Source organism: Branchiostoma belcheri, unplaced genomic scaffold (assembly GCF_001625305.1).
Source record: "Branchiostoma belcheri isolate BF01 breed outbred unplaced genomic scaffold, Haploidv18h27 scaffold28, whole genome shotgun sequence".
In the NCBI taxonomy this organism is placed as follows: domain Eukaryota; kingdom Metazoa; phylum Chordata; class Leptocardii; order Amphioxiformes; family Branchiostomatidae; genus Branchiostoma; species Branchiostoma belcheri.
This window is the reverse complement of record NW_017803887.1, coordinates 2,384,949-2,410,146: the sequence shown is the minus strand read 5'-3', so window position 1 is coordinate 2,410,146 and position 25,198 is coordinate 2,384,949. Positions and strand designations below refer to the sequence as shown.

Genomic DNA, 25,198 nt, shown 5'->3' with positions numbered 1-25,198 from the left:
GAATATAAATACATTGAACATGACCCAGGTGTTATACCCCAAGTATAATTTTAAATCATTTGAATATCGTTTCATACTTGAAGAGTTGAAAATAGAAAAAAGCCAGTAGACACAACGAGTTTTTTGTACCACCAATAAATAGCTAGAGCCAGTCTTCAATACAAAACAAACAACCGTTTTACGTCAGTGACAATGTCGTTTTGCTAGAGACGTTGAGAATGGATACCGTTGTATCTTGTATTTGTTAAATCATGACCCAATAAACATTCTGGGACGGTCACATACGTGACGAAGTGTCGCTATCTTTGTGTAGATTTGTTAAAACCAGCAGCCGAATTGATTCTACACAATCTCCGCGGGGGGGGGGGGGAGACAAAGATTGCCGTGTTCTGACCCAGAACATCACATGCAAGATAGTCGCCTAAGAAAACACGAAGCTTCTCCCCCAAGTACGCTAAGTGCACATTTCTGTCTGATAAACACCCTTGGTTATGCAGGAGGTGCTTCAGAGCGTATTCTGGATAAGGAGCGCATCCTAGATGCAACAGATACCATACTACGAATGGGTTGTTCGTTTGTGTCTTTGCAAGGCATAACATACAGTAGCAACCTCCATTAGCTGGAACGTTGTTTGATTTACAATTAATCTAAAAGCAAGGAAAATAGATGCACGAACTAAACCTTTGTAACCTCTGTTCCGCGTATTGGGGCATTAAGTCAAGTGCAGTATTCATATCGACTTTGGGAGGAAAGAGATGCTGCTTCAGTTAGCAGCGTGAATTACAATTAAAAGTAATCTGAAAGCAATAAAGATACATAGATAAATTGAACCCTTTGTAACAAATGATTTGCCTATTGTGTAAGTTAGTGAAGTGAAGCTTGCCTAAGCTTGATATTTCTGACTTAGGAAGAAAAGATGCTTGCTGCAGTGAGAGTTAGTGGCGCTAATACAGATAAGGCAGTTTACTCTTTCGACATCTTTCAGTTCTACATTTAAATTGCATTACCTGACATTATTACTTGAGATTCTTATCATGAAGACTACGGTTTTGCGACAATAGTTACTAGAAAGCTCGTACGGTTTAAGCTAGCAACAAGGAGATAACAAACTTAGCCGAATGAGTCGAAGTACCAACAAAAAGTTAAGTTTCCCAACTTATTTCATTAAGTTTGATGTTTTAGAGGGTTAGGTTTCCCGAATTTCCCACGGGAGTGTACTACCCCGGGACCTGGTAGATTTCGCTCGGCTTCGTCACTAGACCTTTTGCTCCTTCTAAAATCGTTGCTGTCACCGCTTCTGTCGGAGTACACTCATCATGGTTCTGAGTGACTGTTACCATCATCAATATTACTATTCCCATGGGATTTGTTTGGAAGTGAGCAGAAGGTATGTAGATTTCACTGCATACCATATGTATGGATGACATATATTGTTATTCTTTGTGTTTCTTAATTCTCCTGCTTCTGCCATTCCGTTAAATGTATCTTTCTTCATTTTGGGCGAAATGTGTGGTGAAGCCATAATAGTATGTACAGCTGATGTTAATTTCTAGACTTGTCTTTTCAGAGCGTTGGGGTTAATTTTACGTGTACACAATTGTGACCGTCCTTTTAGTAACCTTATTCATTTGCTATATGCAGCTTTTTAATTTGCTTTATGTAGCGTTTTTATTTGCTATATGTAGCTTTTTAATACACAGTTTAGCGCCTTTTCGTGCCATTATATGTGCCTGAGATTTCATGATCAATCAAATTGAATGAATATGAAAATGTATGAAAATCGCTCACCCCCTAATTTTGAGAAAAGTGTACCTCTGAAAATTTCTGGTATCTTTGATGATTCGCATCTTGCCCCAAGTTCAAAAATGCACAGCTGCCGCCTGTATCGGTAATGAGTTGCGCAGCAGGCTGTGAAGGGTGATATTTATGTTTTTTTCCATTAGCTTAAGGCGATGATTAATGGTATCCAACAGATAACAGAAACAGCGGTAGCTCTTTTTTTATTGTAGGGCAAAATGTGGATCTTGGGCAAGATTGCATACAAGATCAATATCTCTGTTAGAGCGCGTTTTGCACAGCATGAGGCACATTTTTCGGTCACAATGTCTATTATTTAAAATAAATCGCGGCTGATACTCAATCTTCTTCTCCACCAGTTTGAAATATAATAATAAATGATAATGAAGAATGTACAAAAAATATTGAGTATAGCCATCATAATAAGAACGCGACTTTAAATGTATTGTAACAGAAATTTAGTAAAAAATATCGATATCAAACATTGAGAAGATAAAAACAGAATTCGAAATTTAAATATAACAAAAGGTAATAAGCATCATATGACAAGATTAGGGCACAAATTGAGAAAAAATGAGTTCGGTCCGTCATTTCTCCGTGTCCTTGTGATCACCCCCATCAAACTCCTTTCAAGCCGTACCCGGAAATTCAAGCCGTACCCGCTCAAAAATTCTGGCCGTACCCGGAAATTCGTGCCGTACCCGCGAAAATTTCAAGCCGTACCCGGTAATTCGTGCCGTACCCTGTACTTTTTCGCCGTACCCAATGGCGGATATCGCTCAGCCCCGGTGCGTAGTCACTCGGAAGTCGTGTCTACATACCCTGTACGGCAACGATACACAACCTCATATAGCCTATGCTCTGGTAAATATTCCTGGCCCCCTATCTGACGAATGGCGTCGTACAAATCGCGCCCAATCTTGAGAACACTTCGCTCGGCCGGCCGAGAAGCGGTCTCGAGTGTTCGAGTGGGGTCGAAGTACCCGGATGTGAGCTTCCCGCCACTGAGAATCATTAACATCCGGGTTAACGCGGGGTCGTCCGTTCTCTCCAGACCGCTTCTCGGCCGGCCAAACCATTGTTACTTTGCAGATTAATTTTACTCCCATTATTACTAGGCAGATTCTTCCATTGCTAGTATACGTGCTATTTATTTTACTGGCAATGTTGCCATGCATAATCATTTTACTTTAAATGTTGCAATTCGGAGTTCTTTCACTTGTAACAACGTCATATTTACAAAAGTGTACATTATACAATATTTCAAACATTTTTCTCCTACAGACATTTATATAATGAATCATTAAATCTTAATTTTATAAGAAAATGTCACAAGACAGTTGCTTTCTTCTGAAAGTTTTCACAAATTCAAAAATCAACACTATTCACAAGAAAAGACACAGCTTAATCAATAGGATTATTATAAATGCAGAATTACATAGTTGAACCTCTGCTGCATTTAAAAACTTTTGGTCACACTTGTTATTCAAATTGATGTTGTTGTTGTTGTTGTTTTTTTACTTTGGATATAAGATAAGCAAAAAATTTTCCATAAGAACATCTGGATAGGCTCACACGGCTAATTGATTCACTTAGATGATCTTGTATTGAGCCTGAACCATCTTGAAATTTTCTGGAATTTTACTTGACATACTGGCAAAGGAAAGAAAACTCTACCAGTAGCATCATGCGCATCAGGAAAGATGGATATAACATTTTTACATCATTCACTATTAATTTACAGTCATTTTATTTGTAGTGTTACCATGCAGTAATTTTACTTCACCATTGTTACTATGCTGGTTCACGTTACTTTCATTGTTACTTCCATTGTTACCATTATATTATTACTTTGTGGAAATTTTACTTCTATTATTATTACATAGATTCCTTATAATTATATTTCCGTTGTTACTATGGGTACTAATCATAGTATATAATCATACCACTTAAATGTTGCAGGCTTATTTTATCTGTACAGTTGGACCCATCTTACTAGATCATTACAAAGTCATCCATTGCAAAAGTCTCGGTATCCATTACGCAATATTTCACACAAGTAAGCACATTTTTCTTTTTTCATACAGTCATTTAAATGAATATATAATAAAGCCTTGAAATGTAATTCCATAATAATAAGTTAAACGACAGCTGTTTCCTTCTGAAAGTGTTCATTTTCACCAAGTTTAAACGGACAGTATTCAAATACAAGATGAGAAACCAGTTTAAAGTATTGGCATCGAATTTGAAGGAGCACAACTTTTAAACCGCTGATCGCTATCCAAAAAAAAAAGCATCATGCATGGTATCACTTATAGTACAGTTTCTTGTATTGACGTAAAAAAAAATTGAAAAACTTTTGTGCAACACCCTGGTACACCCTGATCTTGGAATAGCCGTAAGTAAATAATGACCCATAAGAACATTTATTTAAAAAATGGCTCGAACGGCCTAGTGATTCACTTAAATGATATTGTATTTCACTTGTGGCTTCTTCAACTTTGATGATGTTTAGCAGAGGAGGTGTGATCTCGGTCCGTCGCTCATGTGCGACCTGTAAAGGCAAATGTTTTATCAATAAAATGTATTTTAGAAGTTGTAATAAAGCATACACGAACAATCAGTGGCGAGTTTCTTTACATAAACATGGTTAAGCTTAAGCTGGTGACAGTGATGCATCAATGCCCAGAGTTTAAACCTGTGTCAAAAATAGTATACTCATTGAAGTACCTGGTGCCACTTGGCATAAGAAGTATCCCGAGTTGCTGCAGGAGAAGTCATTCCACTTCCTGTACACACGGAGGTAGACGACACAGTCTTCCCTGCCTCGATGATTATTTGGTTCGCCCGGACCCCACGAGCTGAAGCTCCCAAGTTTGGTACCATCTATCCACTTGAAGCGTCCTTCTCTCCCCTCATCATGGAGTCCAAAGAAGAAAACTTGGTGGATGAAGCGTCTCATGAGAGAGATGAGGCGTCTGTTTGTGGCAGCGTCTTTAGGCATGGCTAGGGTGCCACCATAGCGACGGCAATGCTCATTTGCGGCCCAGAATTTCTTCGGGGTGCCAAACGCCTTGTAGCAGGTTCCTCGCCATTTAGTAAAACCTCCAGGACAAGATGCTAGAAACATTTTTTTTTACATTAATAAAACATTTTAAGGTAAATAATCAATGGTTCATGACCAGCCTAATCCTCGGTGTACATGGTGAGATAAATCCTTGTCAGTTGCTATGAAACCACCGAATAAACTACTTTGGCTATGCCTTCCTGAGTATTTTGATAGTACTTTTTAATGGAAAGCATCCCATGGAGGTTTTGAAACTGGCACTGTTACGAACACATTTTTCTGGAAAAACATTTAATGTAGTTTTCCAGAACAGTTTTTCGTAGAATGACTGTATGGGTGGTTTTATTCCCAAGGCTCATATAGGCGATGCTTCTTGCTCCCCTCCTCCTACCCTTCCAAGAAGTTAAGTTAATTATATAAAGAAATGATCGATTTTTAGCCTTACCTTTCTTGGTGGTTTTTGGCGATGTTTGTCCTTCAGTCTGGGCCTTGTTGAATATCATCTCTTCAGTAGAGAGAGGCAATGGCTAGAAAATAATAAATAAGTTATGTGAAGAAAAATGCGGGTTACCTCCACATTTGTGTGAAGACTCAAGCCGCATCGTACTACTACTAATCACAGTAAATGCAGCTGTCAAATGGGAATGAATATTTCACCTTTCTCTTTATAAGTTTTAAATAATAACTTCCTGACAGGGTAGGGTAGGAAAATGGCGACATGGGGGAATTCAGGAAGCCGGGGATATCATACTTCTCGGAAGTCTTCAAATTCTTTTTTTTAAGAACATGAGATGTTTTTCAATTGTTCAAAGAGGAAGGGGTAGAGGAAAAGACCAGGAGGGATAAAAGGGCGCACAACTTACATCTACAACTAAGTCTTGTGGTGGGGTTGTGTGGCGTAGCGGCAGGGTGCACGACTCGGAACCAAGAGGTCCCGGGTTCGAGTCCTGACATGCCACAGATCTTGTGCCCCTGGGAAAGGCATTTTGCACTGATGAGTATCTATTGTCCCCTGTGTTGGTGGCGGCATTAATATCAGTTGAAAAAAAACTGAGTGTGCCGTCACCACGTCTTGCGATTATTAAAACAACAACTTACATCTGGCTGTGTGGTTGTCATCCCTGGTGGTGTGGTCGTCACATCTGACAGCAAAGTTTCGGTCACTTCGGGTCCGGTCGTTGGTGGAGAGATGCTGGTTTTCAGAAGTAGAGCAGACGTAGTTGATGTAGTTGACGAGACGATCATTTCCTTCATCTTGTCAATATACACCTAAATAGTATATACAACAGCTGCTGTTACATTTTGAGTGTATTTTTTTAATATACAAAGATGTATGACACTGGTTATACAAAACAATAATGGAAAACAAACCCGGTTCAGTCCCATTTTATCTGTGAACACTGGTGGTATGTTCTCCCAACAAGGCTCTTTGCAGTCCTAAAGATAAAAAGGACGGTACAACTTTGTAATCCTTTATCGATTACTTCTCAAAGAATGTCGCAAAATCCGTGGATATTTAAATTGTATGTAATGCATTATCAATAGATATTTTCGAATCCATGATTTAAAACATGGTGGTATTATAATTAGTGGTGATTTTGGAAGTACTACTTTGAGTAGATGTTATTTACATGTATAATGATATTTTTTTGTAAATTTCTAGTTTTTTTTCATTATTGTTGACCTCTCTGTTTGCGTTGACCACAAGTACAGCTACATGTATTAATTACCCGGGGCCAACAAACAGACCCCAGCACCAAAAACACAAGCCATAGAAACAAAGGCTGTCCCCTACAAAAGTCAGCATAAGAGCATAACACAGATGAAACTATACTATGTCTATTACTATTTCTATTCAATTAAAGGAATAGACTGACCTGTTGGATTTTTGCATTGCTTTCCAAAGATACTATAGCGAATATGACAGCGAATATGACAGCACAAAAAATGACTGCTGCTGCAGCAGCGATTGTGACTCCACGGAGGTGTGGAGGGCAAAACATCACCCTGCATCGTTTAGCAAACCCACACATGTATTCCTCCTCTAGGTCATCTGTAAGAACAAGAAATCGGACGTAGGATTGTGACTGAATCTGTGCAGGGTGGGAGGGTCACTAATTAAATATCCAGGGCTATTGCTGTATTGATTTGTTTTCGAAAGCGGAAACGCGAATTGTTTTGACACTTTGCAGTTTCTAACATGGGTTACCTCACGACATGGAGGTAACCAGGATTTAAACTCAGAGTTCAACAAAGATCTAGCGAATTTCAAACTTAGATCTATTATTGGGTATTGGGGACTACACGGGAATATTCAAACATTTCATCTTGAAGACGAATAAATAGAAAAGTTTGAACGGTCTATTTTGGAGCAAGGAGGGAGATGGACTGATATAATGTATTTGCCCCCAAGCAAATGTCTGTCTTTAGTGTAGTTACATTCTGGATTGAGACTAGCTTCATACAATTATGTTTAAATTCATTATCTGTTGTCTATACATATTATACTGCCTTGAAGACTAACTTTGTCCTGGTTAATATCTTGGCCAGAAGTGTGCCCATGTCAGCACCACCGTAGTCAGATATCGGCTGAAGTCTGGTAGTTCACGTTAGCTGAGTTTATTGGTTGATTTTATAGTACAACCATGGGATTGTTTGGATTTTTGTCACTTAAACTATTTGGACAAGGAGTGAATGAAAACCCAACTCAAACATGTAAATGTATATGTTAACATATACTTATGTTTAAATCTAAATTACAACAACAACGTACCGTTAGCTCGTCTCGGTGTTTCGGCCACGTCACCGGGTCGATTTTCCCTCAAAAAGGACGCTGATCGGTAGGCCACATTTTCCGTTTCCATTCTGTTGGTGACAAAGATTAAGTGGATTTTTCTTGATCTCTGTCTTGACAATTCTTACGTCTTAATGATTTGGACAATTTCTTCTGGTCTTAAGCTTCCTTGTCTTCCTATATATGTGGCTTCGCTTTAGGCTCTTCTTCACCTGTCATGTGTCGTCAGGTGGAAATGATTCCTTTTTACCTGTTGTCTCCCGGTACAGTGTTTTCCTTTTTTCCCGGCTACCCAAATCCCTTCATCAAAGGCAGATTTCAAAGGGAGGGCCACCGCTCTATAAGGCTCAAAATTGAAGTTACAACATCGAAGATGTTTAGTCAAACGTCACGTACTTGTTTCTCTTCAGCTCTCTGCAATATTTTCCCCCAGGTGTTCCTCCTTAGGCTACGTTTTCCACTCGAATTTCAAGAAACTGTTGATGATTTTACGCTACAGACTACGGTGCTGTCAGGGAGAACCAGAAAATGTTGGGCCAGAAAAACAAGACCATCACCAGGGCGAGAGCGATTTTGCGAGAGCAGACTCATTTGAAAAATATTCATGATATGACTCATAAAAAAAACGCAGATGATCTCATGTTTAAAAAGGGTAGTGAGAAATGTAATCAACTTTAAAGGGACTGAAAACCTCTTTTCGGCGGACATCAATCCTACTTACTTTGTCTGAAAAGTCCACCTGAATCCCCCTCTACATTCTGGAATTATAAAGTCTCGGGAAGGAGCCAGTCGGTATTATTTTGATAGCAGGGAAGGGAGAAATCTGGAAAACTCACAACGTTTTATTAACGATCAAAGCACCTAAACTTTGCGTCAGTTGCTTTACTGCATGAAATCCAATATCATTTTTGGCTCCTGTGCCCCAATATTGAATGTCCTGAAATTCGTTATGGTGATACCTTGGAGAAATGTTCAAAGAATGTCATTCACACTTTTGACACACACCACTTTAAACTGTGAAAAGGGGCTTTGGGGTTATTTCTGTACCGACAATGTACATTTTGGCTCCTGTACCCTAATATTACACCCGAATGGCATGAAATTTGATATTGGGGATCCTTGGAAACAAGCTAACAAAATGAAATTAAAATTAAACTTTAATTCATAATAACTTGTACCAACACAGATGAACTTTCATGCTAAGCCAACAAAATGTTTTTACGCTTTTGGTGTGTGTCACTTAGAAATTATGTAATTTGGTACTTTTTTTTTGCTACCTTTTTTGGCTCCTATGTGCTAATATGAAAACCAAGTGACCGGAAATGCAGCCAAAGGGTAGCTTGGCACCATATGCTTATTTAGATTTCGCCAGTGTTCACTATTCAGATACTTTTATGTACTTTACTTTGAGTAAAAATAGTGATTGTAGCTTCAAAACCCAAATCCCCAACTGACAGTTCTAAATAGAACACCGGGTTCTACATTTTCAGACAGCAGAAGGCGTTGGAAGATTCCATTGCTGCATAGGAGTATAGACTATTAGTCTAAGAACACTTCACATTTTGGACATTGGCGAGTTAGGAACAATCCATTTTGTGCGGGAGTGGGTAGGTGCATTTTTGGTACAGGGATATGGTGAAGCCATTTGCTGCATTGCACCTGAGCAAATGTCAGCCTTTCTAGTTGTTTGTGCATACTACAAACAAATATCACCAGCTAATATCTTGGTCTAACACTGAGTAACAACTATTAAATTATAGCACAAAAATAAAAACTACTGTGGGTATTACATGTTTTAATGCAATATTTATTTTAAAAACGTCAGCAGTAATGATAAGTGCGAAAGTTACTATTAAAATTTAAACAAGCTTTAAGTTCCTCTTAGATACGTAAGTTATTATAAAGATAGAATTGAAATCGATGATCCTTTAAGTAGCTTAAAGGTAAATTCCTATATCCCTTTGGCACACTACTAGAAAACAGCTAGTCCCCTTAACCCACAAACTACTTACTACTTACTAATATTTATAACATGGTTCATTTTAGCCACCATGAATGTTTGCATTGGGTTGCGAAATTGCAACTTTTTTTTTCTTACTAGTTTCAAGCATGTCTTTGTTAGAGATAAAGTTATAGAGTTTTTGTTAAACTTACTTACTATGACTAAGTCTATGTCATCATGGGTATTTTCTTTCTTCTCAGCAGTTTATTTACGCCTCACTATTTCTGTTTGTGGCATATTGACATTGGTCAATATGAAAATATATTGGGGAGGGGAAATATGTGTATCATTGTGAACCCAGTTCCATTTTCAAATGTATTTTCATTTTCATATTTCTCATATATGTATCTTGGTAAACCCAATTTCAGAGCATGGATTAGTCAGTTCAACCGAGTCCTTGTGGTAACATGTTGCTGAGATTTGGATAAAGTGTCCTTTACCCAATATATAAACTATTGTGGCCATTACCATTGTAGGGCACTATCACACTAAGCTTCATGTGTATAATACATTTTGGAAAACGTTTAGTTATTATAGGGAAGGGATTCTGGCAAATCTAACTTGTACCTGTGCCATATGAAAGATTCCTAACATCCAGGGTTTCATGATCAGGTATGGCCTGGTTTGGATCATGACCACTGGTCATTGCAGTAGCTGCGGTGTTTGTATTGGATTCAGGGATGGTCTAAGGCTGACCCTGCCCTGTCTGATCATGACCACTTGTCATTACAGTAGCTGCGGTGTTTGTGTTTGATTCAGTAATGGTCTTAAACTGACCCTGTTCCGTTTGTCAATGACCACTTTCCATTACAGTAGCTGTGGTGTTTGTGTTGGGTTCAGCGATGGTCTGAGAATAACTATGTCCAGTCTGATCATGACCACTGGCCATTTCTGTACATGCTGGGTCCTCTGGTGGTGTTTTCACATCTTTATACATAGGGTTTGGCTTTAAGGCAGCTAGCACTTCGTTATGGGACATTGGGACCTTGTTATGGGATTTCGTTATTTTCCACTATTGGAGATTGAGTAATAACCTGAGAAAGACCCTGCCCTGTCTGATCATGAGCACTGGTCATTACAGTAGCTGTTGTGTTTGTGTTACATATAGTGGACTGAGACTGACCCTGCTCTGCCTGATCATGACCACTTACCACGACAGTATCTGTTGTGTACAGAGAATTTAGCTGAGAGTCAGTCGGCACAGTGCCATAAGGTTGATTTCTAGCATCTAAAGATTCGATGGTGGACTGAGACTGACCCTGCCCTGTGTGGTCATGACCACTAATCACTGCAGTATCTGTTGTGTATAGGGAATTTAGCTGCGGGGCAGTCGGTCCAGTGCCATAACATTGATTTCTAGCATCTAAGAATTTAGTGATGGTCTGAGACTGGCCCTGCGTTGTGTGATCATCACCACTGGTACTGGTCATTACAGTAGTTGTGTTGTGTTTGTTAGATTCAGTGGTAGACTGAGGCAGCCCCTGCCCTGTCTTAAAGCAATGGTTTTCAATATCTTCATATTGGTGATGATAATCACTTGCCATTTCAGTAGTTGTGTTGTTTTTGTTAGATTCAGTGTTGGACTGAGGCTGCCCCTGCCCTGTCTTAAAATGATGGCTGTCAAAATCTTCATACTGGTGATGATCATCACTAGCCATTACAGTAGCTGTTGTGTTCGTGATGGATTCAATGATGGCCTGGGGCTGGCCCTGCCTTGCCTGCCTGTTACAACTGACCATGTCTGTAGATTTTGGGTCTTTTTGTGGTGTTCCCTCACCTGCATACATCTCAACTGACTGTAAGGCAGCTAGTATCTGGTTTTGTGATATATCTTCAATTTTCAGAGATTGGGTGTTAGCTTGATGCTGGCCCTGCCCTTTCTGAACCCCACTGGTCGTTACTGTAGATATAGTGTTGTTGCTCGCAACTACATTAGGCTTCAGTCCTAAAGGAGTATTCTTGGTCCTCTTTATGAACCAAATTGGGACCAAGACGGTGCCAATCAGGAAAAACAGGCCAGCTACTGAACCACAGACTGTAAGAACGGGAAGGAGGGAACTGACAGGAGATCCTGGTTTGTCTGAAGTGATTGCAGGAGGTGAAATGATCGTTCTTATTGTTTTGTTCGTGTTCTCTACAAGACGCGCTGTTGACAACGCATCTCGACTAAACAACCAGTAATAGCGAGGGGAGACGGTAGCATTATGACCGCAACTTGCTAATTGTTTACTAAGAAGCTTTGTAGCAGATTTCGAGCCTAAGGGATATTTTGATGAACAAGCATAGGTTTCTGAACTGCCAACTGAATATGAAGACACTGCAGATGAGATCTGGATATCAACAGTTACAGGTGATACAGTTGACTCTTTACATACCATCTCTTCAGGATTGACATCTATCAGCTTCTTGTTCTGCAGTTCAATGGGTTCGGCACATTTTATCTGGTCTTTAAATGAAGGAAACTTAGTGATATTCAGCCTGAAAGGACCCATCTTACAGTCACACCGCCAAGGGTTCTCTTCAAGTTTCACAAAGCTGATAGATGGCAACAAGCCAAAAGCTGAAGGAGGAATAACAGATATCTTGTTTTTCTTAAGGTCCAAACGTTTGAGCTGGGGCAGAGTCTTAAATGCATTAAAGTGGATGTTACTTATCTTGTTGTTTTTTAGTTCCAACTCTTGTAATTGTGATAAATTATAAAATGTACCTGCCTGTATCATTGTTATCTGGTTGTTGGATAGGTACAAATATTTTAGTCCAGGTAGATTTTGAAATGAACCTTCCTGAATTATATCTATATGGTTGGAGTACAGGCGCAACTCTCTTAGTCGAGGTAAATTTTGAAATGAACCTGCCTGAACCGTTGTTATTTGGTTTATGTGCAGGTGCACCTGTAGTAGTGCGGGTAGATCTTTAAATGTTTCTGCCTGAATCATTGCTATCTGGTTTCTATAAAGGTCCAACTGATATAATTGGGGTAGATTTTGAAATGAACCCGTCTGAATCACTTTTATATGGTTGTTGGACAGGTACAGCTTTTGTAGTAAGGGTAGATCTTTAAACGTACTAGACTGAAGGATTTTTATCTCGTTGTTATGTAGATACAGTTCTTTTAACCGAGGTAAATTTTGAAATGCACCAGGTGGAACACTGGTTATCCGGTTTTTAAACAGGTACAACTGTTGTAGTTGGGGGAGGTTTTTAAATGTATTCATCTGAATCACTGTTATTTGGTTAAAAATCAGGCGCAATGTTTTTAGGAAGGATAGGTTATGAAATGTGCCTGACCAAATTTTTGTTATCTGGTTGCTGTTTAGGGTCAAATGTTGTAGTAGAGATAGATTTTGAAATGAAGCTGCATGAACCATTGTAATCTGGTTGGCGGACAGTGATAACTCTTGTAGCATTGATAGATTATTAAATGTGCCCTCGTGAATTTTAGTTAAATTGTTCATTGACAGATCCAACTTTTGAAGTAGAGGTAGATTTTTAAATGTACCAGGAAAAATCATTCCTATCTGGTTGTCGGACAGGAACAAATGTTCAAGTTTTGGTAGGTCGTGAAATGTACCTGTTTGAATAATTGTTATATGGTTGTTGGTCAGATCCAAAAGTCGTAATCGGGGTAGTTTTTGAAATGCGGTAGGATGAATAGTCTTTATCTGGTTTTTAGAAAGGTACAAGGATTCCAAATCCCTATACATGAGGACATGATTTACAGTTGTGATACAATTATTGCTCAATTCCAAGAGAGTGATGGATGTTGGGAGGGTCTGAGGGACGCTGCTGAGGCCTAGGTTGGGACATCTGCAGATTGGTGATGGACAGCTGCAGGTAGCTTCTGGCATGTTGGGTTCCCTCAGGATGATGAGAAGTAACATCAGCATGTGTCGCAGCTTTCTTCCCATGGTGTTCTGCCACAGCAAAGATTAAATTTGTAAGGCCAAACCAAAATTGTTTCTTAGAGCTCTATTTAAAAAAGACGAAAACTTGCCATAAAATAGAAGGGTTGTAAGGTGAGAGTCTCCATTCAAAAAGGGGAATTTTTTTTTCCTTTTGACTCAAACATGAATGTATTACTTCAAAATGCCTGACGTGTTCTCCTTCAGTAGCTGGTCGGCAATGCCATATGGAAAACAACCCAAGGTCAGTCTTACATATATGGTGGTGTTGATTGTCTAAAGCCGGCTATTTGAATAATATTAACATTAATAGGATCATGAAGAAACTGATAATCATGATGTCTCAAATTGTATACTATGCTTACTTGTCGTCGTCATACCTGCATTGTAGTAAGAAAGTATAACCTGGGATCAGATTTCTAACTTAAGATTGGGTCATAAACGAAACAGTCGCAGTTTAGAATCTTAAAAAAAAACTGGCATCAAAGTAAGTTGCAAAATAAAATAGAAAAATATATAATTATACGGAAAATTACTTTTAGGAAATTTGCCATTTGGCATTCAGCCCTACTTTTCAGGTTGGCGGCGTTAAAACGCATGAGCCACAGAGGGTCAGTCCTTCGGTACGTAAAGCCTAACTTGTGATTGCAAAATTGCAGCCTTCAAACATTTCAAGCAGATTGTGGCTTGACAAGACATTATGGTAATTATTCTTTCAACAAATATTTGCCAAAAGTGCGACGTCAAAAGTAAAATTAATAATGTTGCAGCCGTTTCCTCATTAGAACTAACCAAATATCCAAGCAGATATTACGACGGAAGATTGTTAAAAACGTTTTCTGACGGCCAGGCTTCTTTGACCTTTTCCCACTAAGAATGAATTGCCTGGATCGAGCCGAATAGATTCACTTTGATGCGGATCGAATCTGGATCAAATTGAATCGTTTATCCTTAAACTATCTATCCTTAGTAGAAAAAGGGCCTAACTATCATTGCCAATACTCAGAAAACGGCAGATACACGGTCACCTAAGACCTGTCTAGTATCTTATTCCCTGCCTCAGTGGGCGCAGCCAGATGACTCTAGATCTGGTGAAGGTTTGGCAAACCTATACACAGCAAAGTTTAGCATTTGTGTTTCTGTTCGTGCATTACAAGTGATTCAGAATACCTTCCGTTGGCGCTTTTTTGACAGGAACTTTATTGACGGGTAGCTTGTTGTCTTGTAGGGTGTGCCAGCCTCCTTCGGTAGCTGAACTGCGAAATGGCGTGTAGCAAACAACCCAAGTCACATGGTTGAATTGATTGTCTGAAGCTGGCTATTTAAGTAACATTTAACATTAATAATCATGATGAAAATTCACATCATAATGCATGTGTTGATGCACATGTTTACTTGTTTTCGTCATACCTGATACTAAGAAAATGTGTTTTTTTTTTATATTTGATAGTGACTAAACAAACAGCTATCATAAGAAGAGCAAGGTGCCAACAGCTGACATGCAGGTTTTATTATTACTATATTATTCTGCTGGTAAATATTGACTGTCCGAAAAATGTATCAATCACAATGATGTAGTCATTGCCTTACTTGGAAAGAGTGCAGGAACTTAAGTCCATCTGGAAACTGCAATTTGTGACATGATCCAAACTCAAGAATCAACACGTCGATACCTTGTATGCAGTCAAGTAAAGAAATGGAAGATTCACGCTCTTTATAACAGGATAAGTTGGTTGAAAATACGATTTCAATCAGAGAAAACGACAGCGGATGTGTGATGAGATCCCCAGCATGCCATTGATCGGGCCCGCTGGCTCCAAGACAGAAACTTTGAAACATTGAAACGTTATATTACGATACCATTTTGCAGACTTACTCCTGGATTGCCTAAGTATTTACAATTTGTCCGTTGTGCTCGGTTTATACTACAACTCGTAAGTATTTAGAGTTTGTCCATTGTACTCGTCTTTGATTCTCATATACAAGACATTGATATCTCTTAATGATAAAATTACATGCTAAAACTCATAGCTTACGGTAAACTGAGTACAGGATCAACTCTGTGTAAACATAAAGTATGAAGATTCAAAACAACAGAAAGTTTAACATGGTCATATATAGTTTCTACATGTATCGTACATGTATATCTAGGTATGATCAATTTCATGCGTGGGCAACAGTTTTAATCAGGAGTGCAAACTCATCTTTGCAAGATTGTGTTTCGGATTGAATATTAGAATCTTCTTTTAAATTGTCTTGTACCTGACCTAGGTGGGTGGATTTGTAACTTTGACCTAGGTGGGTGGATTTGTCATGAGATCTGACCTGATTAGTCTAGGCGAGTCGTCGTGACTTCACTTTGTCTACAAGCCACACCAACCATTCCAGCTACTGTTTCCTCACTGTTGGTTCAGCCATCCTCGACAGAATTCATCTCTAAAATAAGGACACCAAAATAAGGAGAGAATTTTTGTTCCGCGTAGTTGTTTAGCAAACCGTAAGTTCATCAGTAAAGGAACCGAGCAGAGACAGCAGAGTTCGTAACACGATGACATCGCCTTCAGAAGAAGATTTCAACAAAAAAGGTAGTTAAGACAGTTCATTGTGTATTCAATTTGGAAAGATTTTTATCTCCCATTTACGTAGCAACGCAGATAGGCATCAGGCAAGCTGTATTGTCTTGGATAATGATCATTGATTTTGTTGCCATAACATTATCATTGTAGTAAACATTTAAATCGGATTTCATGGAGGTAATGATCTAGGTTTTATGTAGAAGATAACAGAACTTGATTTTTTTACCACAGATATGGAGAAGGTAGATGAGCTACCTGCTATCAATGAGAACGATGAAGATGTAGAGAGCCACATTTACAACATCGACTATGAAGATGTAGACAGCCACACTTACAACTACATCGACCATGATGAAGTCCACAAAGAACCACAGGCCAGGGAACACCACATCAGTGCCGGTACGCCCCATGTGGCTGCTGATAACAAAGTCACCAACCCACTCACCAACGCAATGAACAAGCCTGGCGGTTTACAGCAAACTAAACACGGAGGTACATCCTTCTGATTGTATTCTGTCACAACTAAAGATTCAACCGTTCGTTGACTGCAGTAAAAACATTTTTCAGGGCTGTAAATCGTGCATATTTTCTATCCTATTCGATAGTGGATATCTCGTATTGAACCAATTCTTATTATTAGCTTCCTTTGACTATCGGAGAATATTTCAAACCAAATGAAAGGTATAAATATAAGGAATGATGCCGTATCTTGAATGTTGATCGTTGATCTTTACAATGAGTTAGTATCAGATATCTATAGTAATGTATCCCGCAACAGTAAACACAAAAGGAAGTGTTAAAATGCCGCGGTGTGTTGCAACATAATACGATTCATGGAAAGAATATATAGATTTCGACCTATTGTGCGTCATAACTGTGCATTACTGATCTTCATTTTGCTGCGTGCATACCTTTGAATCTTGAAAAGAATCCTAAGAAAGAAATTCAATCGGCAAATATCTTTTCCAGACTAATCCATCAGATATAGTTCAACAGTTGTCGGCAATTCTCAGTTGGTCAACCCCCTGTGTTTCTTGTGCACAAGCCTTTATGACTTTCTGGTGCAGAAAATCAAAATATGGGAAAGTACTTCATAAGACCTTGTTTCCGTGCATTTAACAATAGCAAGTTTATTGCAAATTCATGCCCGAGGGCTAATTGCAAGAACAGAAGAAACATTTGGTATAGAAACAGACAATTAGTACACATATAACTACTGATAACTACTAAGAAACTACTAGTAAAAACTACTGGGTTTGACTTCTTTTTTTAAGACAAGAGGAAGACAAAGGATCCCACGTTTTCTGTAATTTGTGGGCTGTTGGATGTTAAGAGGAGAGTTAGTTTTTTTTATTTTTTATTTGTATATGTGGGAAAGTTTGGGTAGAATTTGGAAGCTACGTCAAAGAGTTCATTTCGTTCACCTACAATTTGAGATACATGTGTATATCGCCTCTCTCTCAGTTTCGAGAGGGTGTGCACTAATTTGTAATTTACATATTGCAGAGCGAATGTTCAAATCGATTAAGTCCATGTATTTTTCCATAAAATATGCTGTTTTACATTTTTTGGAGAACCTTAGCTTACCAGAATCAACATTTAGATATGATAGATCTGGAAAAGAGATCTACATCGAAGGTGAAATACGAGTATGGCCTACCCTGTGTCTATTCAATATTTAGATTCCAAAATTCAATCCGAAAAACAATATTGCTTCCAACGATGAGTCTGCACTTGGGATGAAATTGGAGACGTCGCCTACGGGTAAGATAGATGATACCACGTGCAAGTGACAATACTACGTGTAGTTGGTAGCGAAATTTGACATGAAAGACATATGTGCAAAAGGTGCTATTGAAGCAATTTTTAGATTCTTCACTTAAAAGCAAATGATTGAAGCCAAAAAATTTGTCACCGAGTGCAAATTTTCCTTTTCCAATAGTGGAGTGTATGATGTGATGTCGATCGACAGTGATCAACTCAGAGACCTACGCAAGACAATTGCAAGTGATAAAATCAGTCATGGCGAGCATTCGAATCACTAGACAATCTCATTGTTCCCAGCTACAGGCAACAACTCGGGAGGTTTGATTAGAAACGCGTGGTATGTACCTGGTCCTCTACGACAAGATCAAAAAGAAGGTAACTTTCTTCCGACTCACTTGTTTGAATCCAAAATGTTCCATACGCTTGAACAAAAACAAGTGTCCATATGCATGCGACAATTCTCCGTGAAGATTTATATTTTGCACATACATATGATCAACAACACGACAATCTTTCATCTTTCATAACAATATTTCATTTACAACATATTATTTATTTGATCGTAGCAGTTGCAAACCAGTCATTTCTATGGGCTTTAAAAATTAACTTTTTCAGCTTTAACGATTAATTTTTACAAACCAGGTTAATACCCTCGACACCAGAACTTTATATATATATATATATATTCTTTTGTTTGAATAAAGAATCAGTTTAATATCCAAAGTTTTGTCATCATCTTGTCGTGAGAGGTTCGCGGATGTTTGTTACCATTTTTCTCCGAAGTTTTAGTCTTGTACAAAAATCTGTACATACCATGACCATACCAAATAGAGATATGCTAAACTTATATCAATCTTTGGCTACACACAGGTGGCACCAGTGCTGAAAACATTTGTGGGCGACTTAAAAGATGCAAGTTTCAGCGCCCCAGCCTACTGCGTGTAATAGCAATCGCTCTTCCGATAGTAGCCCTGTTAAGTGCAGGAGCTTGTGCCTTCATGTATTTCAACTCGGCGGGAAACAAGGTATTTGTACAAGTTACAGCATCAGCGCTTTTTACTTAGCTTAATACATACACTTAGTACGCAGTGAATTAATTTCTACTGCAATATAATTTAACCCACAACTACTAACAAAATAAGTTCATAATTTACTTTAATCATTGCGGTACCCCGCTCTTTTTATTTGCTGATAATCTTTTGAATGATTTCTTGAAATGTTTTCTATATTCATTAGGTTGGTTTATTCATGTAGTTTCTTTTTTTTACGTACGAAAAATGTGGAAGCCATATGAATGGCAATTGTGTACACCTTTTACATCTTTAACGCTGTTAAAAATTGTACATTGGTCTGTATCTCCAAACTTAGGCACACATTTTCAGTTAAAATTTAAAACACAGATCCTGCAATGGACTGTAAAGTAAAATTCTTAAGTACCGATTTCATTCCGTAAATAATTTCATCAGGTTGCTTGGTAAACGAATGAATAGCAAAGTTCTTTGATCACAACCATTTATTTTTCACGAGCCGACGTTATGATTTCTAACAATACGTATGTGACAAGACTTTCAATAATTTCTTTTTGGGACTGCGACACTTGGAACATTTGGAACCACATATGTCCCTATGATGTATCAATGCCTAGTAGGTATGTCACAATTGTACTACGTTTGGAAATGCATTGCTGACAGCACTGTGAACCAAGTAACAGTGCACTGTTACTATGTAACACCTTAAGTGCGCTATGCACTAGGCACTTAACACTACTTTCCTCACTTCGCTCAGGTGAAAATGAGTATTGTACTGTCCCCTGTGTTGGTGGCGGCATTGATATAAGTTGAAAACACTCGAGTATGCCGTCACCACGTCTTGTGATTAGATGTTGGAATGTAGGGAGAAAAATCTAGCGTCAGTGCACAGTAAACCAGTCAGAATTGACCTGATGAAGATGACAGGCGGTCATCAAAACGTCGACTCGTGAAAAATAAATGGCTGTGATCAAAGAACTTTGCTATTCGTACCTCTTTTAACAAGTTGGTCATAATTTTTACAGAACGCTGACACAGCAGACTCAACCATCAAAGAGTCTTCTAATGAACGCCTACCGGAAAGTCGTTTGGTGTCATCGGCACTACTGGACAACACAACAGAACTGCCAGAGACGGTGGACACACATCCAAATCACTCAACTTATCTGCCAGGAGTAATCTCAACTGACACCACAGGCACATCAACCAAAGTAAGTCTAACCCTGGACGTTACACCCCGAGAGGGGAATTGTCCAGTATTGTATAGAAGTAGAAGCAGAAGAAGCTTCGAATTCTAATACAAACTTTTCACAAGCAGCAGATTCCTTCTTTCCCATTTCTTTTGTGATAAATTCTTAGGGCAGAGGAACCTTGTATAAAATTATTATAATAATAATTAATATTATATAATATTATAATTATTTTTCCATAAGGTAAACCATATTATGTATTTTAAAATGTAGCTTGAAAATTTAGATATAAATAAGTAAGTCAGTCCCGAGTAGAATGAATAAATATACTTTTTTATTATGTTGTGCTTTCTCCTTTATCACCATTACCATTATAATAACTCATTGTAATTTTGATTTCAGTTTTCCCTACGTAACCATAACGAGGGACTGATAATGGAGAAGACGACTGAACGTCCAGCGACAGTGGGAGTTCATGTATTAGCACGACCACCTGAACACGGTAATTCGTTAGATGGCTTTGTATATTCTACATTAGATTGAATGTGCACTTTCCAAAAAATGATTATGTATCATAAAACAAGAAAGGCCAATATTTGCTCAATAACCAAATATGGTTTAAAGATTGCAAGGTATAAAAATGTACGTTATGTGACGTACAACCGAATACAACCCAGGCCAGGGCAGTGAGGGCACTATATTTCCTAGCCAGTACTTCTAAACAAAAACAAGCTAATTGCTCCTGTTATAAGTATACACATGTGTTCCTTTAGGAAATAAAGCAATTAAGTGAACATCTAATCAGGAACACATCTTCAATTAGAAACGCCTGCTCCTGTCTCTCTATGCATGCATGCCCATATACTAGTATATTTGGGCCTTCCCCAATGTCCTAGTCACGCATCCACACTAAACAGTGCATTTTTGGCCTGAAAACAGTCAAAAGTCCCAAATTATACAATTCTAAAGGGGTGCATGCCAAAGTTTATAATGAATTGTTGTTGGTAAATATTTACAGCATACCCACGCCGAATCTCACAAGATTTTGATGTAATACTAGGTCTCCTGGACTCCGAATCTACATGTATTGTAGAGACATCTATACTATAAACAATGGCATAAACTATTCACCGTTTAGTAACTGTTACAGGTTTGGTGTAGAATATGATTGGCACTGAGTGGACTACAAACTAACTAGTCTTCACCAGACGTCTTTTGCAGGCTGAATAAATCGTAGAAATCGGCCTAAAAAGGGTATTAATTGGCCAGAGAAGGTAGCCGGCCAGAGAAGCTTCTAGCTCGGCAGGCAAATGGAGCTTCTCTGGCCGGCTACCTTCTTTGGCCAATTAATACCCTTTTTAGGCCGATTTCTACGAATTATTCAGCCTGCAAAAGAAGTCTAGTGGAGACTACAAACTAACCACCAAGAATCGTATCCGAATGTTTGCTAAATGGTGATATGTACACCCATTGACTCACTCACCAGTGGCCTTTAGTTGCTCATTGGGTTAAAAAGAGTTTACCTCCTGTAGTATTGAGGGCTAAAAAATGTATAACCTTACGCTGCCTACAACTGGTCTTCCCAGCTCCCCGCTGCAAAAACGGCTCCAGTCTTCTCGCCGGGACCTGCCTCAGGCTGTCTGTAACAAAACTATCCTATGATGACGCCAAGGCGGCATGCAAGAAAGAAGAAGCCACACTAGCCGTGCCGAAAACGAAAGAACTGGACGTCGCTCTGAGAGATCTGGTCACAGGCAAAGGAGACAACTGCCAATACTGGATCGGCATGCGTGACAAAGCGAAGTTTGTGCCATGGCCGCTCGGGAGTTATTGGATCTGGACTTGGGAGGACGGGTCATTAGTCGAAGGGTACAAGGTATGTTGAGGCACTCAGTTTGTCAGTAGCAGAGAGAGAGAGAGAGAAAGAGAGAGATAGGGAGGGGGAGAGACAGAAAGAGGGAGAGAGAGAAATTAAGAAAGAGAGAGTAGTTAGAAAGTAATGAAATGAAAATGATTTGAAATTCGGTGGACATTAACAGAAATTGAAACTCTACTAGTGGATAAATTGCAAAGATTTCGTGCGGATATCTGCCACTAGTACTCTTCATGATTCTTACTAGAATGAACTGATCATGAGAGAACAATTCGACACTAATCACTTGTGATGGAAATGAAAAATCCAGATTAACAATAGTCGCAAGTGTCACTGTAAAGAGCATGTAAAGAGGATGTTCCTTCACATCAAATTAGTGTCGACTTTTTTTCTCTCAGTCCATTCTAGAGACACTTAAGAAGAGTGAGGGATTTTATTCGAAACTAGTTTTTTTAATCCTTTTTAAAATATTGTTCACCTGGAAGTCTTGCTTACATCAACGTAGAAATATTTATAGTTTCTAGTTATAATAAGTCCCGAAATACGAGTCATTCGACTTCATTCACGGTAAGACTAGCAGCTTTCTGCATGCCCCTTATCCATGCATTATTTTGTACCCCCATTTTGAGTAACGCATAAATACAATTTAAGTTTAAATGTTTCTTATATGTACTTAATGTTTGAATAGGCTTGGAATCCAGGCCAGCCAAGTAACCCCCGATTCCCGCGCTTATGTGGCCAGTACTGGTCACGCCCCACCGGTTCCCCCATGTGGGACGACGACGCTTGCTACAAGCCGAAGAGGTTCATCTGTCAGCACTCTCCAGCCTAAATGGATGGTTCGATGGACTGTTTAAATTTGCTGCTAACATTGTTACGCATTGAATTAACTAAGCACATATTCAGATGTTAGCGTAGCCATGCCTTTTAAAGGTAATACAAAGAGAAACAAGACTGGCAATGAAAACATAAATTCCTAGAATTCTTGCAAACTACACACAATACTGTACCATTAGGCTCCTCCCTGAGACGTCACCAAAAACCATTATAGTTTTTGCCACCTGCGGTGGGCTCAAAGGTTAATGTCTTTGCTGGGTGGCGCAATGTCATACACATGGCGGCCCTTGAACCCACGTAAAGTGACGTTCGATAAAACTGAATCCACATTGCGTCCAGATTCTGAATAGAATTCTAATTTGTAAGAATTGGTAAAGAAAGCATAAAGCACATGGCCCATCCGTTGTCATGTACTTTTGCCATTTCAATAGTGAGCTTAGCAAAAAAAGATGACGACTCATAGCTCAAGAATTGAGACACAAGAGATTTCAATGAAATCCTTTAAAGTTGTATTGCAGTTTAATAACACTCCTATAGCAGAAGTTGTAAATGTGTTGTAAGAATTTTTATGATTGCCACGTTTAATGTTTTATCTACAGACTTGGAAAATAGCAGACTTGTAAGCAGTATATTCTATTATCATATAGCCGGACGGCGTGGACCAATCAGAGGCCCGGATACCCGTGCTGTTATTTCCCGATAACAGCACATGTGGTGTTATGGCGGAATAACAGCACATGTCGTGTTATGGCTGATACCATTATGTTATAGGGTATAGGGGCATGCGACTCTTTCTGTAAACCTTTGTAGCATTTTTCTGTCCAATAAACTTTTTTGTTTAGCTTCATTTAAACTACAATTTGCATTAAATGAAATTATCCATATTTGTTTTAAAGCGTATAATATATTCGAATGTATTTTTATGTATGTATATATATTAAAGCTGTTGTATTTCAAACAGGAATTGTGTTGATTGACAGTTTGGATAGGCTATATGATAATAATTTTAATGCACTGCCTTTTCCTCGTTGTATATGGTGTCATAACTGCATGGGCAGCTGCCATAACCACCTCATAAACCACCTCGTTCGCTTCGCTCACACGGTGGTTTATTCGGTGGTTATGGCAGCTGCTCATGCAGTTATGACACCATATACAACTCGGGGCAGTGCATTAACCCTTTATTATCATATACCTAGACTGTGTAGACTAATTATCACACGCCCCCATTCCAGGGGTCTGACATCGGCTTTACGTCGGTTTTACATCGGCTCTGACATCGGTTTTACAGTGTTATAGTTTTACAGCCACAGCGTCATATATTATATAAGTATGCGTTTATGATGATTTTCATGAAATCCATATTTTGGCGTATAACGTATCTGCATGATGTACACCGGTAGGAATGATTTTTTTCAATATTGGTAACATGTTACCATTCGAGCGTTACATCAATCTAAAACCCTGGGAAAAGTGGTCTATGAACACTTTAACATAAAACTTACTGTACTGGCTACTCTTTAGTCCTAAGTAACTATTAATACCTTTAATCCACGTAACCTTGTTTTTTTTAATTGCTGTCTTGTGTGGTACGTAAATTATACAATCATGTACAATTACTTGGCAAATGATGTGCGCCAGTCAAGTATTAGTTTTGCCAGAAAACTCTTACAATCTCCCGACTACCGGCATTGGTTCCCTCCCCGCCGTAGGGACATCAGTGGATGTACAACACGGCCCAGTAACCAGATAGACTGATTTAGAACAAGAACTAGACGCTTTAGAAACAGCGCACTACCATACACGGTCAACCTACTGAATAGCACATAACCTACATAGTGCAACAGAGTGTTAACTGACACGACAATGTACATGTCAACGTGACTTATTGCTGATGTTGTTACAACATCATTTTACCGAACTGTTATTACTGCCCAATGTGATCGTGAAATGTGCATATTGACTATCAAACTAATTACTCCGGAAACAAAATCCGAAACTACGTAATGTTTAAAGCTAGGAATATTTATAACTAATATAAATGTTAGTAATGTGTAATCAGTAATGTTTTAACAATGATACCTTTTAGCAGCATGTTTTAACGATATTTTGTTTTGACCACAGAGCAATTCAGGCATCCAGTAATTAAGGTTGCCTGCGAGTCTGTTGTCAGAGTGTATTGTGTACATATGTTTGAGTTTGAGTTTCTTAATATACCATTCTACTACTATTATTTTAAAAGTCGATCAGCAGACACGTGGAAATTCATAAAAGGTCAACATATCGTGACAATAATACCTGCCGTGACGTATGTCATTTTTATGCAAGTGAAATTAGAGCTACATTAAAAAAAATGTTCTACTGG

At 38.7% G+C, this 25,198-nt stretch overlaps 3 protein-coding genes across 3 annotated transcripts; 1 reads left to right on the top strand and 2 right to left on the bottom strand.

Annotated features, from left to right (window-relative positions):
* Positions 1-4,340: 4,340 nt before the first annotated feature.
* On the bottom strand, positions 4,341-6,118 carry LOC109472571 (C-type lectin lectoxin-Lio2-like). Its single transcript, XM_019772356.1, has 4 exons — positions 5,963-6,118; positions 5,310-5,391; positions 4,528-4,917; positions 4,341-4,351 (listed from the first exon to the last, which is right to left on the bottom strand). The coding sequence occupies exons 1-4, from the start codon at positions 6,116-6,118 to the stop codon at positions 4,341-4,343; spliced, it is 639 nt and encodes a 212-aa protein (XP_019627915.1).
* Positions 6,119-10,345: 4,227 nt separating this feature from the next.
* LOC109472570 (decorin-like) lies at positions 10,346-13,568 on the bottom strand. Its single transcript, XM_019772355.1, is given in 5 exon segments — positions 10,346-10,567; positions 10,674-10,822; positions 12,440-12,609; positions 12,733-12,897; positions 13,396-13,568. Coding segments are annotated over 5 exon segments (879 nt in total).
* A 2,542-nt stretch (positions 13,569-16,110) lies between these two features.
* LOC109472569 (CD209 antigen-like protein A) lies at positions 16,111-22,828 on the top strand. Its single transcript, XM_019772354.1, has 4 exons — positions 16,111-16,147; positions 16,370-16,630; positions 21,710-21,999; positions 22,685-22,828. Exons 1-4 carry the CDS (start codon positions 16,111-16,113, stop codon positions 22,826-22,828), a joined length of 732 nt encoding a protein of 243 aa, XP_019627913.1.
* The last annotated feature ends 2,370 nt before the right edge of the window (positions 22,829-25,198 follow it).

What these genes read in the sequence shown, in the direction of transcription:
- LOC109472571 (XM_019772356.1), bottom strand. Translation starts at nt 6,118, where the DNA reads ATGAAGGAAATGATCGTCTCGTCAACTACATCAACTACGTCTGCTCTA. An exon ending in TGACAACCACACAGCCAGAT is followed by an intron (nt 5,392 to 5,962) that starts GTAAGTTGTTGT and finishes ATTATTTTCTAG; the next exon opens with CCATTGCCTCTCTCTACTGA. An exon ending in GCCAAAAACCACCAAGAAAG is followed by an intron (nt 4,918 to 5,309) that starts GTAAGGCTAAAA and finishes AAATGTTTCTAG; the next exon opens with CATCTTGTCCTGGAGGTTTT.
- LOC109472569 (XM_019772354.1), top strand. Translation starts at nt 16,111, where the DNA reads ATGACATCGCCTTCAGAAGAAGATTTCAACAAAAAAG. An exon ending in AGAAGATTTCAACAAAAAAG is followed by an intron (nt 16,148 to 16,369) that starts GTAGTTAAGACA and finishes TTTTTACCACAG; the next exon opens with ATATGGAGAAGGTAGATGAG. An exon ending in ACAGCAAACTAAACACGGAG is followed by an intron (nt 16,631 to 21,709) that starts GTACATCCTTCT and finishes TGGTCTTCCCAG; the next exon opens with CTCCCCGCTGCAAAAACGGC.